This window comes from Copidosoma floridanum, unplaced genomic scaffold, assembly GCF_036245765.1.
Source record: "Copidosoma floridanum isolate Cflo_tuat_1 unplaced genomic scaffold, Cflo_Japanese_pri ptg000035l, whole genome shotgun sequence".
Taxonomy (NCBI): Eukaryota; Metazoa; Arthropoda; class Insecta; order Hymenoptera; family Encyrtidae; genus Copidosoma; species Copidosoma floridanum.
The window spans coordinates 3,386,065-3,406,737 of record NW_028321912.1 but is presented as its reverse complement, the minus strand read 5'-3'; the positions used below and the strand labels follow the sequence as shown (position 1 = coordinate 3,406,737).

The following is a 20,673-nucleotide window of genomic DNA, read 5'->3' as shown; positions in this document are numbered from 1 at the left end:
CGTAATCTTCGTAATCTTCAAACTCAAGTTTAACTGTATTTTTCTATTTTACAACTACGTTTACCGAAAATAATATGTCCAAGTACAGCTAACCGTAAGGCAAATTGTAAAGCTCCAAGCTGCATTTTTATAAAGGCGAGGTTTCAAAGTTTTGAAGCCCCACCGACCAATTTGTTTGTAACAAAAAAAAAGCCTTGCAACCTGTGCACTTTTAGACGCAATACACATCAGATAAGCATTTGGGAACGTTGGTTTTTTTCTCCGACGAACCTTATCGACACCGATTCTCCTATCACACCTTCGGGTCCCGGCAAAGACACCGCTACCTTGTAGACTCCCGGGGCGCGGATTCATCCGTCACTACGTGGAGGAAAAAAAAAAAAAAAAAAAAAAAAAAGGGAACCCTCGAAGAACTGGATTTCAAGCTCGCGGAATATATAATCCATCATTCCTCGGTTGGCCGAGAGATAAAGCGCTATCGCGCGCGTCTGCCGTGTAATTCACTCCCCGCGTCTCTTTTACGTTCGCTGCTGCTCTCGCGCGCACATAGATGTATCCTTATACATATAAAGATACAGCTTTTTTTTTGTTTTTGTTTTTGCAACTTGTGTACGTAGAGGAATGGGGTATAGACCAGACACGATTTCTAGCAAAGTTGCAACCTTTTGCCGATGTTTATAATGTATGAATGCGCGTGCGTGTATATATGTATACGTTTCTCGGGGACGACTTTCGTTTGAGTGATGATGCGCAGCTTGCACTGCACGAGACGAGTGTTTGGCATACTTCGAACCAGGGAAAAATTCGCTGACGCGCCGAGAGACTCCGCTTAATTTGCATGTATACGTGTACTCACAAGTTCAAGGTAAAACGAAAAGTGACTATATACTCCGCGATCGGGTGCATGCATCGTTTCTTGCATACGTGTGCGGTGGTGTCCGTTGGTTTAAATTGTCAAACAATAACAGCGAATTCCTTAACTTATTTACACTCGTTGCGACATGTATGTAAGCATCTTATTTGAATGTCGTTTGCATGACTCAATTTTGACGCGAGTTTACGCTTCTCTTTGTCCTGAAAAGCATAAACATATTGTAATTATTGTCTTTTTTTTTACTTTGCGTAGCTCCAAAAGGTAATTTCCTATTCCTTCAATCATGACGTTGCTATTATAAATAGGTGCACTGTGAGAAAAATGATCATAAATGTAAACTGTGGTAGTTTCGTTCGTTTACGCACCAAGATCACGTAATAATATAGTATTGTTGTACCTGTTGAAGTAGGAGATCCAATGATTAAGGAATTTGACATTCGAGTGGCAGAATATATATAACACGTATGTATTAATTTAACTGAACATTGTCATCGTTGCCGGACACAATTGTAAATTAACGTAGTACACATACTTTGCATTTCTTTATCACTATCAAATCTCGTATCTTCTTTCGTCAACTTATCAGAGTAGATCTGTCTTCTTTAAATATAAAACTTCAATCTCGTTTTTCAAATGCATCAAACACACGTTGATTGACATTATGTTCTAGAATATAGTGGTTAAAAGTATACAGTTACACACGACAATCATCATCAATTATAATAATAATAATAATAATAATAATAATTATTATTATTATTATTATTATTATTATTATTATTATTATTATATTAGCAATGTAAAAGATGTCACTTCACCGATACTTTTCACCCCGTCGAAGCCACATCGCGTACACTGGCCGGTACGTTTATGGGTCACACATGATTTGCCGGGCCGGTGGGCCCTTTGGACAAAAAATATCACTAGATAGGGGTTCACACGTATAACTCTCGTCATCCGGCTCTTCCATTCAGGCTTGGAGGCTCATCGCTAGGGACCCTTGTCAGAGAATGAATGATAGCAGCCATACTTATATGGTCTAAATCTCCTTTTGAGGACTCCATTTATTTAACGTTTTGAAACTCATCGATATCTCTCAGCTGTATTGATGAGAGAGAAACATAACCTATAAATGTGCTTTTTTGGTTTTGATATCATTCGAAATCTATTGCCACGGTATTATGTATTTTCAATTCTCAGTACAAAGAGCTTGTTTACAACCATACGAACCGTTAATTTTTCGTAATTAAAAGTCATTTCTTTACGTACTACATTCAATCTTAAAATAGAGGCCTCTAATAAAGTATGAGCTAAATTTTTAAAACATATTCACTTTGATTTTTTCGTCAATCTATGCTCAAATGGGAGATATAAATTCATCAGGACTTAAAAAAAAAAAAAAATCCACAAATGCTAACACTCTCAGTCATTTTTGAAAAAGGTGATGAGTCCCTTTAAAAAATTTTATAACGCGTGAAACGATAACGCAAACGTATTTTTCAGCGATGCCCGCCTCGAATTTAAATAAATTTAAATCGAGTGCACGAGTAAACCGGACAATTACACCACTTCGAAGGTATACATTATATATTACACATGCATATCTCTACCGAGTGATCGAAAGAGAGAGAGAGAGAGAGGGAACGAATGATCTCCAATTACGAAGCGCGGCTTTAATCAATCATTTAATTACCGGTGCATTAATAATCCACGGGCTAAAAATACTCGACTCGATGCACTTACACACTTGTGTATTCAATACCGGTAGCGCGAGGCAGATTTTTGGAAATTATTACCCATACCTTCTTGAGTTTAATTTAAATGGTAACTCATAGATGTTAGATGATCGTTACAATAATTTTAAACGTTCGATGTGTAACGATTTATAATAATTTTTTTTAGAACAAGTAAGTTATTATAATTGATTATACGTACCGTCAAGGACACATGTACTAAAGTAAACTTTGGATCTTAAAAACCGATCAGAAACGTAATTCCAGACGTGGAGTGGTGGCATAAACCTCTGAAATCGGCGTAAAAAATTATTTAAAAATCGGTGGATAGAATAAATTAACCATAATCTGAAATAGGTATATTCTTTTACGTTTCCTCTTGTTCATGGAAAAAAAGCCTCGCAGACGACTTGTACACTAAATCAATATTTTGATGTACCTCTTACGATGCTACCGATACCGATTATTTTACAAAACTTGAGAATGTATCATGAAAAACTTGAAGGTCGATATATGTTCCATGCGTATTTCACAATCCCAAATTTTCGTTCATATGGGAAACAAAAAAAAATTAATTAATATTTGGGTACATACATTTTCCGTACTCGAATTATAAAGGCACAACTCCCAGACGATCCTCTGATAGACAAATATTTTAAAAAAATTCACAAGTACACATCGTGTACGGACTCTCCCATCGCATCGACCGAATTTCCGATTTCAATGATCGTTATATTTCTTCCAGTATATCATTATAACACTAAAACACGCACACCAATTTTCTCGATGAACCGTAACGTGCGTCGAGATTTTAAAATCATACATCGTATTTCCAATGGATACATTGAATCGCGAAAGACTGAAATTTCCGTTACTCGACAAAAAATATCAACCTCGAAAAATCCATACGCTGTACATCTAGAGAAACACTCGACACATCAACGTTTCATCTGGAAAATCACCACTTTCGCTTCCCACCGGAACCCTCCGCAGTATCAGTCGAAATAAAAGCAGATTATCATCCTTTATTTCTTCGCTATATTCATTTGTATGCATATACCTGTAACGTGCTAGTATACGTGTATTCATACATACACGTGCGAGTGGAATACATCAGCTTCTGTGAGCGGCGAAGAAGAAGAGCACGCAGAAGACGATGGAAGACCGGTAGCGTTTATTAAAATTACACCGCCGAGGGATACCTACTTACTTCATACGCGTCCTGTGTTTCCTTATTTCTTTTGCTCGCTCGACACCTCGAGGCGCGCGCGCGCGTGTCTGTTCGTACACGAAGCGGACCATATATATTATTATATATAATATGCATCGATAAATTAAATGGGGAACAATAAGAAAAAACCGCCGAGCTTATCGTATACATAAGCTCGAGATTACGTGTATATTTTTTCCCCCTTGTTTTGTGAGAACTGGTTTAGGAGACGTGTGTGTATCGTGAGCAGAAATTTTTTTTTTTTTTTCACAGGATAAAATTATCCATGCGGGTCGAGTTTTCGGGGCTGGCTATGATGGATCGACTTTTTTTTTTTTCAATCGTTATCCCTGTATTTGAGAAGGACACTGGAAACGGGAAAGAGGCCCATCCTCATTTTCGTTCACGAAGGACTCGTTCCGATATATTTACTTGCGGGTTTTGTATCTGGCTGTTATCGTCGGCGATACGAATGCATGTACTTATACGCGGAGGTTAACAAATTTTTACGCATCGGCCCTGTGATTTATAATAATTATTGTACGGATTGATTTTTTTGTCCACGGGTGCTTTTTTTCGTACGTGTGTGTAATATGTGTATCTGCACGGTATAATGAATGATACGAGTCGTATGCAATTCATTGAGTGTATTATCGGGTTTATGAATATACGGGATTGTGCGTTTGTTCGATAACTCATTTTATACACAAGTTTACGAAGAGCTCGACGAAGAGAAGAACTTTTACCGTAAAAATTACGGTAGATATAGTGTGAAGTTTGGACAAGTAACAATGACTTTACATGACTGCTATAATGTAATTTTGGACGTTTAAGTGCGTGTAGGGTAATTTTGCCCTTAACTTTTTTTTAAAAACTTATACATTTTAGGTTATGTATAACTATTAGTTTACTCAAACCGCTTGATTGCCTGTAGGAATTCATGGTTTCAAGATACTGAACGATGCTTTTAGCACCTTACTCCTAACCTAAAACAATTTTATTTCGCAAATATAATCAATTCTCTCCGAACTTTACTCCTAACCTAAAACAGTGTACTGAACGATGCTTTTAGCTCCTTACTCCTAACCTAAAACAATTTTATTTCGCAAATATAATCAATTCTCTCCAAACTTTACTCCTAACCTAAAACAGTGTACTGAACGATGCTTTTAGCACCTTACTCCTAACCTAAAACAATTTCATTTCGCAAATATAATCAATTCTCTCCCAACTTTACTCCTAACCTAAAACAATATTATGCCATAAGTAAAACATTAATGACACGAAAATAATCAAAGTTAAGAATGAAAATTGGTGTTATTGTGGTGAAATGGGAAAAAACTTGCTGATAAATCTTTATCTGCTCCTTAACTTCCAAACGGTTTTTATCAAGGTAAAAAAACCTTAATTTATAACTGTATAATAGAAAGCAAAAAATTTTATGGCTGTACTTAGATTAATAACATAAAAATCACTTTATTCCAACGTATAAACGTTGTTTCGTGAAACTTGGAGTAAGAATTATTCCAACTGCCATGACGCCCCAATGTATCCGTAATTTTTACCGTAAAAATTACTGTAACGATTTTTTTCATCCAGACTTTACGAATCGATAATAATCTTAACAACTGAATATCCACAGAGTTAGACGTGACAATTTTTTCTTGAGTAATTTTCCATAATTCAAGCTCATTGCTCAAAATGGACAATCAACTAACAATCGGGTAGCTCATCTCTTTACTGCAGAAAGACGCGGATACACCATCGAGTGTAAAGCATATACTTACCCACATACGCGGTGTTCGCGTACTCAAAAGCCCGTTCGCAAAAGTCGTAAAGAGGAGCGAAAAACTAGAATAGCGTATAGTGGGCGAAAGTCTATTACCCCTCTTCCTTCATCCTTCCCGCGCGCACCTACACGTCTGGCTAAGAAAAAATAAAAAAAATAAAAAAAAATAAAAGCACGGCAGATGATATATAATGGATCGTAAAACGCAGTGGTGTGTATACGTATATATACACAGAGTCAGATGAAAATCTCGGCAGATTTTCACGTGCAACTGAGCTTATATTATGCCTGTGTATATATATACATATATATATATATATATATATATATATACGTAAGTGTGTGCGCGAGGGGGAGAGGGAGTAATTATTGTGCCGCGTCGTGAGTTATGGACGGCTCTCTCGCGCCGCGCCGCTTCGAGCGAGAGTGAGATCTGCATCCTATGTACCGTATATATACGTGTATACAGTACATGTACACACTACTGTTGCAGCTGCCGCGAATATCGGACCTTCCGATCTTTACTCCCTGTCTGTCCGTCTGTCTGTGTGTCTTTCTCTCTATGTTGTTTTTTTCTGTTTTTTTTTTTTGTTTTTGTTTTTTTTTCACCCAATGGGATGTGTGCAACAGGCGTGGTGTAGTCTGGGAATACCGTGAGGGATCGAAGGGTTGGTGAGGACGATGACTCTTTTGTTTTTGCTGCTGTGGGAGTAAGCGATCAGCATCTTTTGATGCTATTTTTAGGCACCGATGGGCTTCTTTTTTCATTCATTTTTCAAATTTAATAAAAAAATCGGTGCCGTCAATTGTTGAGCCATCCGCAACGTTGGTCAAGGGAATTTTCATCCCTCCCACGCACACACCTGTTCACACAAGTGGGTATGCGAAAACTAAAAGCCGATCGTTACCGTATAGCCTACATTCTCGGCCGCACATACCGATCAATCACCTTCGTTTTCAAATCCTTCCTCGCGCTCGACTAACATGCATTCCCCTCCCCCCTCTTGGCTCGCGTACACAGATATAAATCCCCCCTAACACCGATTTCCGAGTTGGATTCACCGAAGTGCGCGGGGGTTTTAACTGCCGTTTTCACTTGTTGCGCCGCACGTGCTTTATGATCCTTCGCGTGATTTGGTATACGACGGGTTCCGCAAAAATAATCGGCTGTGGAGGGTTTTGATGAGCAAGGAGAACGGAAGGAGTTTTTCTCCAAATTGAGGTTATGTTGGAAAGGGATTTTTTCCTACCTTGGGGTGTTTTTTGTGAGTGTCGTGACTTTTGGACGTTTACAGCGCCCTCAGTAAGAAAAATGGCGCCACACAATGTCACTTGTACGACGAAAACTACTTTTTTTTGGTAAGGGAAGTGATCTTTAAAGTAAGAGAGTAAGTGTCATTTGAAAGTTTGTAGTTGACGTTTCAATCAAAACTATTTATCAAAAAGAATCAATCAATCGAATCCCACCCGATTCACAGACGATCGAGGGTTGTTTTTAGTGCCCTGTATTTAACACGTTTCCGATTTCTAACCAGACTTTAATAAAAAAGAAAAAGTTGTTGACACAATAAGTATCTACAATTTCAAAATACTAAAAAAAATCGTATTAAATAGGGATAGAAACCCCGATACTTTTACAAAACAGGATTCCTCCAATTAAATTTAACTGTGGTGGCGCTAATTACATCAAAATGGCGTCCCAAAATCATGTTCAACTTCGTTTGAGTGAGTTTTATCACCCCATAAGAGTGGGGGTAGTTGATCAATCGTCTCTCGTTTGATTTAAGTACAACCAGCGCCACCGCAGTCAAGTTTCCTCGAGTGTCCTTATACGCGGTGTAATGAAACAACACCATGCAGCCCCAAAGTCGTACAGAAAACTACACTTAAACAGAACGAACAATTTTCACAGACTCACTCGTATACATACCCACGTAGCTTTTCCAAACACCCAACCGAGCGGGAAAAAATAAAATTTAAAGACGAAAAGACAAGGAATCGAGCGCTACTTGGCGCTTTCTATACGCGCGCGTGGCGTTCGCCGTTGTCGTTGCTGTCCGGCTCAACTTTTCTCAGGCTTTCTACTTTGGACTTCTTCATCTACGCGCGTATTTGCCTTTTTTTCCACACGTACCCTGCACGCGAGTCGTTTTTCGCGCACCGATGGTGGGATGAGATATCGACGGGGCTCATATAGCGGGTGAAAATTACATTTTCAGCCAGTACTTACGCGATTTGACACATGCGGGATAATTTGGCACTCAATCGAAATCACTTTCTCGATTAACATAAACATTGACGTACTGCCGTTTATATATGCGCAGACGCGTTTATATTGCTCGAGGTGTCGACGCCAGGCGCGAGATCGTTACTTTGTATAATTACCCTACTTAGCGATCTTAATGAAACGAGCAATGTCTCAATTAATTTTGCGCAACTTAACTGGCCTATATGTGCACGCGTCTGCGTAATTATCATTTTGGAGGACAAAAATGAATGTGCGGTGGTGGCAAATGAATCGGGGACTGCTATTAGAGTGACGTTTATCGTATTTTCGAGAAAGTTGGAGTTGCGCGTATTTATAGCGAAATTTTCTTTGATTTGCATTGCGTGGGATTCGTTGGAAATTTTACAGACGGAATTTTTCAATTCAGCATACTTGAAGTGGTTCTTTTATGAAATGATTACGAACATAATGACATGAAACCTTGAGGAATCTTTTATTAGGTTACAATACACTACTCCTCAAACTTTTAGAATAGGCTCACAAATATAAACGCAAGAAAATGATGAATGAAAAATAAATTCTAAATTTGTGCTCTTATGGTAACTAAGCAGTTCTTTACTGAAAGTTGTAGCCTAGTTATTTATTTACCGAACATAATTGAGCTAAAAACTGACACAATAAAAATGTACACGTTCCCGGACTTAATCAAAAAATATTGAAATAAATACAGTCATGCATTTTCATGTCCTATGCTGACAGCATATGATAGACAAGCATCAACTGCTGGTATTTTGAGGTTAAGCTCAAATTTCACATAATCATTCCTATCAACTTTTATATCCGATATCATGATCTATAATTTTGAATCAGTACTAAATGTGACTCAATAAACTATATTTACAAATAATCGTTTTAAAAAAACCTTGTCGATGACTCACATGATAAAACTGCTTCAGTCGAGATTTGATCGTTGAATTTTTAAACTACGTAAAAATTTTGTACGCGTAATTATTTTCGTAAGACGATCCTTCAAGTGATACATCAAAAAAGTCTCAATGTTTATCTCCATATTTATCATCATCCCATGGCTTTGAGCATAAAAATTACAGGTTACACGTAAACGCCTTTTTTTTCGAAGGGCGAAATTCGCGTTAAACACTTCAAGGCGCAGATTGAATAAGCACGATTCGTTCGAGGTCACAAGGTGAAAACTGGACCAAGTTTTGATTTAAGCGCGTTGAGCAACTTTCAATTTTAACGTAACGTAAGGTGTTTTCGCTTACAGGTGGTCGGTTGCAGCGGTTTTACGGGCACACATGTACTACATCGGTTTGAAACTCCTCCAACCGCCATAATCGAGTAAATAATATTTACTAAATATGCGTAATCATCGCGCGCCAAGTTTCCCTTCCTTCCAAAGTATCTATATAAGTACCGGCGGACGATCCCCAGCGACAGAGAGGCAAAGTTTTCGCTACAGAACTAGCTAGTAACTATCAGTGCACCGCCCTAATGGTCTACTCTACATGTTACCTATAAAAACCAATGCTATTTCTAAATGAGACGTATAGATTAATGTGTTGGCTACATTGATAGTCACTTGCTACCTTAGTGTGCAGTGAACGCATTAAATGGTCAGGGCCTTTTTGCTTATGGTTGTCAATACTGCTCATGAGTTTTATTCACATGAAATTTGCCGATTGTAATATTATGTGCAGCTGAGATTATGAAAAATCGAATAGACAGGAAACTGATTTGTACAGAGTTTCCTGTCAATTTCATAAATCCGCCGAATCTTTCACTGGTGAATGAAATTCTGGCAAATTACATCATAAGAATCGCACGTGAAACGAAAAGGAAAATATCACGTTGCTCGCGTCGGCTCCTATATACGCACCTACATTATCCGTCTTTTTACGGTTGTGTAACTTGCGTGCAGTGCACGGGGATGTATGGGTGTACCGTTACGCTAAGTAGTTGCCCCGTGCCGTATACACGTGTATCTCATGAGCTTCGTCCATACATGTATACCTACATATACTTTAAGTATATTTCCTTTTCGTCACTATATCGGAACTTAATAGATCAATTAATTATTCCTCTAAAATATAGTTACGTTTGACGATTAAGGGTTTATTCGTGGCTTCTTTTTTTCTGTTAGCTTCAGATCGCACGACCTTATCCGAGGGATTATTTTACGGTTGAGTTAGTATTCAAAGTAAAGGTCTCGTGCAGTAAAAATAAACGGTAATTTTACACTCAGTAGGTAAACATATTGTACTAGACCAAAGATATGAAAGTGTCTTTGGAGTCACTTCTTGTCAAATTGAACAGATCATCGAATGAACCTATTGACCAATAATTGAAAAAACAACTTGATTCTCTGAATAAAAAACTTTGGAAACTTTGTTTTACCCGCTTGGGGTCTGATATTTAATAGCAAATAAGTAATTACTTTTGGACTTTTACCTTTTACAAAGCAAAAGTTTTCTGAAACCAGATAATTGGTGTTTACCACTCTATTATATCATATATCATTCAATAAATTACGGTTTTAATGAGCAGATCACAAAAAGTAATTAGTATACAACGTGTCATATTCCATCACACATGCAATTCAGCCGTTGGTGGTCCACTTTTCTTCGTTGCTTGAAAAAATTCTCTTTCCGACGATACGGTGATGGAAAAAAAAAGTTATAAAAATCACGCGAAGGCTGTCAACCGAAATTATTCTGTCGTTTGAGAGCTTTTTTGCTATGCAGTTTACTGAAAACCTTAAAAAGACACCAAAGTGTACAGGGCTAAAAACAGTTATTTTTTTTATTTCGTTTCCTCAAAATAGGTACAAGAAATAACGAACGTGTAAAACGTACAGATAATCAGATGGAAAAGCAAATTCCGCGTGCCAACGAAGGCATCAAGCGATCCCTCAAAACGGACGAAATTGCTTCCGGCATCGCCAATGCGCGGAAAGTCGCGGACACCTGCGAACCGCGAACCCAACCGAGAGAGAAGGAGAACCGTTCAAACCCACACCTTTCCAATAACCCAACTAGTAAATCCCAGCGCACACTGCATGCAAAGGCTCACTTGCACACACTGCAGAGAGAGAGAGAGAGACTCGCACGCGCGCGGGCGCCAGACAAATTAACCCAACGGCGCCACTTAACTCTCCGCGTTATCCCATACCTGTACGCGCGCGGCAATCGTGCACGTATATGTATACATACATGCATTACCTATATTTTCTCGTATACTCCCTCGTTGTGGATTAGCAGAATAATGTGTACGTACAATTATATGGCAGTGGCTTACGTATACACAAATGCTGCCGTTGCTTTCATAATACATGAATATACACATATACAATATATGTATATGATTTAAACACACGCGAGGCGGAAAAGTATGATCGGCTTTCATCAATGCCCGAGCATGCACTGCAATCCGCATGTACGTACATACACTGGTGTGGACGGTTTGGATACTCGGAGGGAAAAGACCCCTGGGGTTTTTTTCCAATTACCGATTTTGTTGAAAAATTCTTAGTGCGCTTGGTATGGTCTCGGAAGATCGGTAAAATCGCAGCTACAATCCGGAAAACAACCCCCGGGGATCGCGAAACGAGCCTCAAGAGCGGAAAAATCGGTACGCGAGGACGACGATCGGACGTGGAATAGCTCGAGATTTCGGAAAGCACGGTAATGATCGGCAGTTCGAATTTACGGGTGGTGAGCGAAACAAGGCTCCTCCCGCGTGCGCGGGCTATTAAAACTGGCGCAATAAAATCGGCCCCGCACTAACGATTCTCCCTAACACGCTCGGAGTCGTCGACCGCGGCCGAGTAAATGTAAATGGACCTTTTTCTTTTTTTTTCTGTTTCCCCGTTCTCGTGCCCATCGCGGGGGTGAACGCACCGATCGATGTGTCTGTGAGCGAGTATTTTTTTTCTTCTTCGGAGCTTTACAAGCGCGCCGGTGTGTTTACCGATCTCCGTGCGACTGGGCTCTCGAACGAAAGAAGATCGGCGTACCACTGATTTTGCGGGGATACGTGGCGCATCGTTCTTTTTTCTTATTTCCACGATTGGACTCCCTCTAGCTCTTTCCATAAGCGTGTATGGAAATGGCGCCGTAAAAGCCGGTGTTTTCCATTCGTCTCTCGGGCCATATTATTTTTTTCCGCTCCATGCTCGTACACGTGTGTGCGTAAAAATCTATTATTGGATGCGAGGAGCTCCAATTGCGAAAGGAACTTTGTATTTTTGTCTTTCCAGATGAAAAAAAAAAAAAAAAAAAAAAAAAAAAAAAAAAAAAAAAAAAAAAAAAAAAAAAAAAAAAACAAAAGATTACTTTGTGAATCGTTTTATTAACTGCTTTATCGTGGACGGGTGATTCCGAATGTATAAATTAATCGTTGACTGCTTGCGCTTTTTTTCGAAATCTCAAGTTTTGCCATAGGGTGCTCCCATTACTTGATACCCTCATGGGAAAATGATTTCAAATGTCAAAGAATTGAAAATGATTTCATGATGATTTCATCGGCTCACTTGTTAAAAACTGTCCCAGTAGGTTGGTGTATTTATTTTATTTCAAAATCATTTAAGCTCTTTTAACGATTTTAATACATGGGTACTGTTTTAGAAATGGGTACCATGAATTTGAACGGCAGAAATAATATGATTAAAAGTTCGTATGATTGTTTTAAGGAGATTCCAGCGAGTAAGGATACCAACCCAGACTTGGAGCCTTAATTTTCTCAAAAAACTTTGATAGTTGGCACCACCGACACAAGAGAAACATAGGTTTACCTACGGAAATACGACAATTCGATCAATTATAAATAGAATATCTCAAAATTTTTGCCAATCATCTATATTTTCAACGACGGCATTTGAAAAATGAAGTTATAACCTACAACACGTGTGTGCTGATGTAATGTCCGACACTTTCGATCCGAGTTGCAAATCATTAGTCTTAGTTTACCTGCCATAAGCGCCTTCGTTGAAAAAGCGAGCTTTAAGTATGGTTTCTTAAAATTCTGTCTAGTAAAGGATATCTTTAGATTTACTGTAATCTAAACTATTTATAATGTCATATATCTAATAGGGCGACACTAGGGGCCACAGACTTGAGCAGAAAAGAAAAACTATTATCGAGCCTTTTAAAATACCACACGATTTTTCAATCACGGTAGATAATTATTGTTGCTGATACATTTAAAACATTTTATAGACCTGATTCGAGGTGAGTTTATAAATGATTCCAATGATTTCAAGTGATTCCGATTTCGTTGAGGAAAGTCCAAATGGACTATTTTATGGAGTAAAAACGTGTAGTCCTTCGGCTCAGAAAGCCGGTCGTTACAGCAGTTAATTGCCATGCTCGGGCACAAGACGGTAGTCGTCTTAAACTCGCACGCGTGTGCTCGTATCAACGTCATCGTCACCGTATTTCGATCGCGCACGATTTTCGAGAGAATTCGAAATGAAAACAAAAATGTAAATGATCACTCTCACCCGAGTATATGTTATGTATATACATACTGTAAGACTCCAGAGATGGAAACGCTATACTCAGGAAGTCAAGAACACGACGGACCGCGTTGTCCCGGGCTCTCGGCGCGCTTACGTCTATCGCTTTCTTTTATTTCTCAGGCGCGATCGGGCCGATTAATCCGCGCGATTTCCGCGATTTCCCCGCGAATATCGGTGTGTATCGCGAGTTGGAGATACCGACGCCGGAAAAATCGGCTAATCGCGATCGATTGAGTGTCCCGCGTCGTTGGCGTAATTGCCGGACGCATATGTAGAAGCTGCGCGAGTTGTTGCGCTCGAGCGCGCGTAAGAAGAGTTGCTTTCTATGATTTCCATTCAGCTTGTCCTTTTAAGCTTATTTTTCGTCATGCAAATGATCGGAGGGTGTGTAAAAGTATAAAACTTTGTTGTTGATCGATGAGATGAGTAATGAGGTTATTGGGCTCAATCTGACAGTGAGTTTAGGAAATACATTACAACACATTGTTCAGTCGGACAATTATTGCTACTGGCATAGTTACGATTGCAAAGATTTTTTTAATTGCTTAATTCAAGTTGAAGGAGTAATTACTTCTACTTTGATTGTCTTTAACATTTTTCCGACTGTAAAAGCTTGTACATACATTGGGCACATACATAACCTCAAATAACTCCAATATCATTTACTCAGTAATCTGGAAAGAGTATCATTTTTTCTAGTACCACCATTTGAATGTGGTTAAAGATAATTTTCATGTAGTGCTTTCTGAAAATATCATAAATGACAAGCAATCAAGTTCCAAATGGAAAGGCATTATCACATGATCCCCCAGTACTCACAGAATATCACATACCAAAGGATATTTTTCAACAAATTTTCTTTCAATCGTCGATCGAATCACGTGCTTACTTTTCAGCTGCACAAAGAAGCGCGGACGGAACGCGCAAAAAAGGGAAGAAAAGAAAACAAAAACAGATCGAGCAAAGAATGCAAAAAAACACGATCGAGCGAGAGAATAAGGAATAAGAAGAGAAAAAAAAAAAAAAACACGAAGCAGGCGTACCAACTTCCACGGATCGCAATCTCAATACGACCAAAAGCCCTATCTCGCGCAATATTTTTATCCTGGCTTATCACCAGGGCGCGCGATGAAATCCGTTTCTTTTTTTTTTTTTGTTTCTTTTTCTCATCCGCCACTGGGTACACGTGCAATGAGTACACTCGTCACTTCGCGTTATTTCCTCGTCAGCGGCGTTCCGCAAATGTTTCTTCTCAAAACAAGCAGCGGTTGTTTACCAAACAACGCTCCGCGGAGGCTAAAGATGATCACTTCTCTTCCCGCGCTTACCGTGTTTTGCGTTACGCAAGCTTCTCTCCTCGCCGGACTTCCTTCAACCTTTTCGCGCAATAGGACTATTGACGTTTTTCGCAGCGGCAGCAGGTTGCGAGAAAATTCTCTCGAAGTCGCGTGCTTATCAAAACTATTGCTGCTCTCAAGCGCGCTCGGAGAGAGGGAGATCATTTTTGTTTCTCATGAAAACACGTCGGCCGTAAAAGTTGATGTAAGAATGCCTGCGCGATTGATACGGTGTGTTTTCTCGCGCGCTCGGTTCAAGTGTACATTACCATCAGATTGCTCGTACGCGTATATGTATATAATAAGTTACCGGGTACAAGAGGGACTCGCTCGTTCGGAATTGCGGCGGTTGAAAGGTGTGACGCAACGAAGTTACACGCAACTTTCGACGTATTTATGAGAGGGTAGGTGGAATAATAGCTCTTCAGCCTAGTTTTTCGTTTTAGTAGCGCCCCGAATTGAGGTTATGTTCGTTTGGTTTTCGACACTCGGGACGTACGAGGATTTTTGCCCTAAAATTATCGACACTCTCATTATGTCCGATCAGAGTTGGCCTACGCGAAAAACTTCTCAAAATTAGATTATCTAAAACGAGGTGCAACGAATAGTCGTGTGTTTTGGGATCACTAGAATTTTTTTTAAATTTTGGATTCACCGATAATTTTAGTGACTTACAGTGATACCAACTTATAAAACCATCAGTTTTTTAAAGAAACCAATGTAATCATCGTGTGAAATCATGGAATGTCTTGTTGGTATCATTAAATGTTACTAGATGAGTTTGGTTACTCTCTCGGGGTTGTCCTCATACCTTTCCCGACACCGATCGACTTTTCCTCCGTAAAAAAAAAAAAAAATCTTTTCCCGCAGCGCGAAAATTCGAAAACAAATCCAACTTTCCGAGCAGCCTCGAGCATGCACATCAGCCGAGAGAAGCAACAATATCCGGACACGCGATCTCGAGCAACCCCCAGCAAAAGTAGGGACAAAAAAAAACGACACCGTGAATCCGTTGAGACGTGACACGGCATTTACCCTATCGCGCTCTCGACTTCCCTTTTCATAATGGCGATCATCTTCGTGAAGCTTCGGTGGCGCCTGTACGGTCGATCCGCGCGCGTGGATGTGAAATGTATGTACATGATGCCCACGTAATATACATGGTACAATACGTCGAGGAGAGCGAGATATCCGCAGGCGTCGGCAGCGACGGTGTCTCTTATCTCTTCGGGTGCATCGTAGTGGTGGTGGTACATAATACATTGTACATATAATATATATGCACGTATACATATATATGACATGGTGGGAGGATTAAAACTGATCCATCTGAGCCAACGGCTGCCATGCGCTGGATTTAGCCCCTCTGTGTGTTGTATGTTGCAGATTTCCTCTACCGGCACAGCGTAACCATCGACAACGTTACCACCGAGGTCGAGATACTGGACACTTCCAGGTGCGAGGTGAGTCTCGAACCTTTTTTTCTCTTCATTTTTCCATTCGTTTTGTTCTTACGCGTGTACATTTTGTTTTTGCTCGTTCTTATTGTCGATGTTGACGAAAAAGTAGGTTGAAATTACAATTTTTGTCGATAATAATAATGATACTGCCAAGGTGAAATGTGCTAAAATTCAAAATAACTTGAGTTCGAGAATTTTTTTAAAAAAGACATCAGGGTTTAACGTAAGCGCATTTGGTAAAAACGCTTCCAAACCACATAAATATATTATATTTGATTGAAACGCGGATCCCTAATAGACTTAATCTATTTTAGATATTGTTTCATCAAATCATAATTTTTAATTTTCAACAACTAGTCTATAATATTATCTACCCACATAACTCATTGTTTTTAATTTCGTAAAAATATAAATGTTTTATTTAAAATTTCATAATACTCTGAGAATTGTAACACCAAAACATCGATTTTCCAAAACTGTTAAAATATATATATAAAAAAAAAATTAGTCCATTGAATAAAAATTTCATTTTTGTAACAGCGATAGGTGTCTATAGGAACAGAAAAAAACTTAACTTCAAATCCAAAAACATTCAAAATATCCAAAAACGAAAATTGACCAAGGGTTATTGTCATAATTGGTTGAAAGAACTTCAGAGTTATTCACGTAAAATCTAAGACATTCTTAACCTCGATCACTAGGTGCGTAATATACTATTTCGAAATCAATGAAATTGGAAAAATAATCCATCAAAGAAATTACTCTGCCATACCCTATAAAAAACGACTCTAAATAAGATACGAAATAATGAAAAATAAATTAATTAAATAGTAAATTGAACCATATTTTTATGTAAAAAAACTATAGCAACATGTCTTCATAACCTTGGTTGTGTCCCAATTAACGCAGACGTATTGGCCTCGAGCGCAATCCTGAAACAGCGCCCCCACTGAGCAACTTGAGAACGATTGGTATTGAATAGAAAAGGACAGTACTATGTATCACATATGCATGTAAACATGTAGTATATTTAAACACACCCAAACAAACCTATACGTGTATACAAAGCCCTTTTGATACATTGTAATACAAAGTACTGTCCTTTCTATTAAAAACCAATCGTTCCCAAGTTGCTCAGTGGGGGCGCTGTTACAGAATTAAGCTCAAAGACAGTAACTAGTTAACTCAGTTCCAATAGCCAATGCAAGTCATCTTTTTAGCGTCAACGTTTTAACTGTATCTTCATTCACGTTACTTTTAATTATTGACTTTGAAAAAAATTATTTCCTCCCCAAAACTTCTTTTTTTCTCAACAAGTAATCAGCAACTCGTCTAATTTATAACCCACTAACCATAAAATCCGTGAATAAAAAGAGGTTATGTTGAGCACCAACCACCTAAACAGAAATCATCATTTTTACCTCTATACTTTGCCGCGTTTTAAATGCCGTGTACACACACGACGGATATCCAAGTTAGCCGTCTGTCACGCTTATGCAGCACGCCACAATAAAAGTCCATACGCCGCACAAAGAACCGCAGTCCGCACGCGGAAGCGTGCCCGGCGTGTCCGAAGAGACGGTGATATTATTTATCGACATGTTCGGTATACGCCTCGATTATTATCCCATCGATTACTCCATTTCTCGAACAGTAGAACCATACCATATGCACGAATAATTTTGTTGTTGTTTCCGTATCGAGGGCGATGCGCGCATGATTCAAGTGTTATGAGCGCGAGTGCTGGTATTTTGTATTTTAGAAATAGAGCGGTCACGCAATGGGTTGATGTAAGGTAATCCGAGCTTTTGTACCTATAAAATAAGAATGTTTTGTGTGTGTGTGTGTGTGTGTGTGTGTAAATGTCAGCAATTAAGAGCTTCGTACTTCGGTATTGTGAAAATGTCGTGTGTGTGATGTGGATACATTGAATTTTTAGAATAAGTAAAATCAAAACTTTCGTATATATATTAGACTGTACTTTTTTTTTGTCCTCAGTTAAAGATTATTCGACGGAATCTCACGTTTAGGAAATGGAATATTTTGAAGAATGTTGCCTTCATTGGATACAGTGAAGCAATTAAAAGAACTCATGCCTTTATGAAATGTTTGAATATAGTTTTTACGATGGAAATTTTTTTAGATTACCAGCACTGTAAGGGAAATCTGCAACTTCGTATGATTATATGTATAATAATAAATACCCTGCATAAAAGCTTGAATTTACCATTAAAATTTTGCATCGATCCAATACTGGACCGATAACACAGTGTTACAAAAATGTTTTTTTTTGCACTATCAAATGGTACATGGTTTCCTGTAGATTTTTCAATGTTGAAACCGAATCTGACCTCAGAATTGGCCTAACACGTCAGGATTTTGAGATATAACCTAAATGTACAAAAAACACGGGTTTTCCCTATACTTTAGGTTTAGGTTATGTAGCATCATGACATATTTTTTCCAGAAAAACTATATAGAGCGCTTGAAAGTGTAAGTCTTGCTCTTTTAAATGCCGTTGAGTTTGCCCAAACATTTTTTTTTCCACCGAAAAGTGTTGCTTTAGACTATTATAAAATGCATGAATTTCACAATGACTATATCAACAAGGGCATAATGGGTCAACTGCATTATAAAAGTTTAATGTAACACATTTCGGTGAAAAAAAAGATATTTCAGCAATTTCAACGGCATTTTGAAAATCAAGACTTATACTTTCAAGTGCTCTACATAGTTTTCATGGAAAAAATGTGTAACAATGCTATATAACCTCAAATATAAGCCAAAATCGTGTTTTTTGCACTTTTAGGTTGGAATATCTCAAAATCCTACCCTGCAGTTAGAGCAATTATGTGGACGGATTCGGTTTCAGCGTTGAAAAATCTACGGAAAGCTATAAGCCACTTGAACACTTGAAGTACCATGTACAAATGAGGAAAGTTTGAGAAATTTTTGAAAAAATTTTTAAGTAAATTTACTGAGAAATTTGTGTAGTCATTCTAGTATGCTCACATTTGTCATCACTTTTTTTTACAACTTCATAAATGATAATTTAAAAAACTCAAGTACATTATAAACTAAAAGTATGTTATGTACAAAACTAAAGTATCTTTTGTGATACCCTATCTAGTTTGGCTTCAATTTTAATAAAATCGTCAAGTTTTCATTTTCTTCCTCTAATTTTAAGTACTGACTATATTATCAAAAATGGTTCTCAATGTAAGAGAAATAAAAAAATCTATCATTAAAATCAACTTTAAAGATAAACTGTACCGTTCCAACCCCCCTTTAGCGCTGAATTGAGGGTCTTTCAAACGTCGTGTTTCCAAGCGTGAGGTGTGTTCCCCTTTAAAAAAAGTCTACTGCACTTTGGAGGGTCCACGAGAACGAGGCCATTTGGCGGCTCGAAAAACGGGAAACTCCGTGTAAACTTAAATGTAGGTACTTACGGTCGCAGCGAGTTAAAAAAGGCGAGTTGGAATGGGGAGAGGCCATGGGGTGGGGCGGAGAGGTTATGGTGTCGCGGGTGACTTTTAGGGCTCGTTATTTCCGAGATGTAAAAAGCCGATTGTCACGACTTCTGGTTTCTGCGGAAAGTCGCGACTCGACAACTGCCCTCTCTCTCCGTTCTTTATCTTATCTCGTTGTTGAGGGGGATAAAGGGGGGGGGTGACGCAATGGAACGGTAACATTTGTGTGAAAGAGCCACGCCGAGGCACACAAGCTGTCTCGACGATTCGGGAATTGTTACATTGAGCAATAGGTCGCTACACTCGCTTGATTTATGAAATATTTCCGCGGGAATATCGATGCTCTCTAATTGCATGCAGGCACGTTTATCGTGTGACTTGGGACAGTTTGTCTGGGAGTGTACTCGCCAAGTCGATGGATCGTTTGCTTTTTCATATCTACGGTACCGATCTCGAGATCAGATCGTTGAACTCAAATTTCGCATTTCTTTTTTGAGCCGATTTCGCGAGACGACCGAATCTGTTGTGTAAGCGTTTACGTGTCTTTTTGCCTGGTAAGTATACCGTTATTGTAGAGCATCCGAAAGGCACGTCATATCTCATTGTTAGACGATATAAAGTTTAATATGCCCACGTAACAGTGAAATCTACAAATAACGTTATGTTACGACCACTACGGGAAGAAAATACATAGTAAAAATCGGTTTCTCACAACAGAACCTGCTCGGTCATTGTTTTCCATTTGCGAGGGATCTCGCGAGTGCGCAAATCGTAAAAACACACGAGCAAACGCCCATGAATATACTTTTTTTCATACTAAGATGATATCAGTGATCTCGCTTTCTTTTTTCTTTGGCACGCGCTCGTGTACACGGTAGCCTTTCACAACAATGCGGAAAGTTATAATGTCACATTTAGCGCGGACAGATGAGATAGGTACTGCTTTATGTGAATACATATGTATATACCAGACGAGAGTAACAGACTTATCGCCGGTCAACGGCCGCGCATATAATTCGCTGCATGGGATTCCGGTT

At 38.8% G+C, this 20,673-nt stretch overlaps 1 protein-coding gene across 1 annotated transcript in view; it reads left to right on the top strand.

The window, feature by feature from the left end:
- LOC106641451 (ras-related and estrogen-regulated growth inhibitor) overlaps positions 1-20,673 on the top strand; it is a 115,599-nt gene that overhangs the window by 37,817 nt on the left and 57,109 nt on the right. Inside the window, exon 3 of the mRNA XM_014355876.2 lies at positions 16,093-16,169. Within this exon, the coding sequence (XP_014211362.1) occupies positions 16,093-16,169 (77 nt within the window). The remainder of the gene's footprint in view (positions 1-16,092; positions 16,170-20,673) is intronic.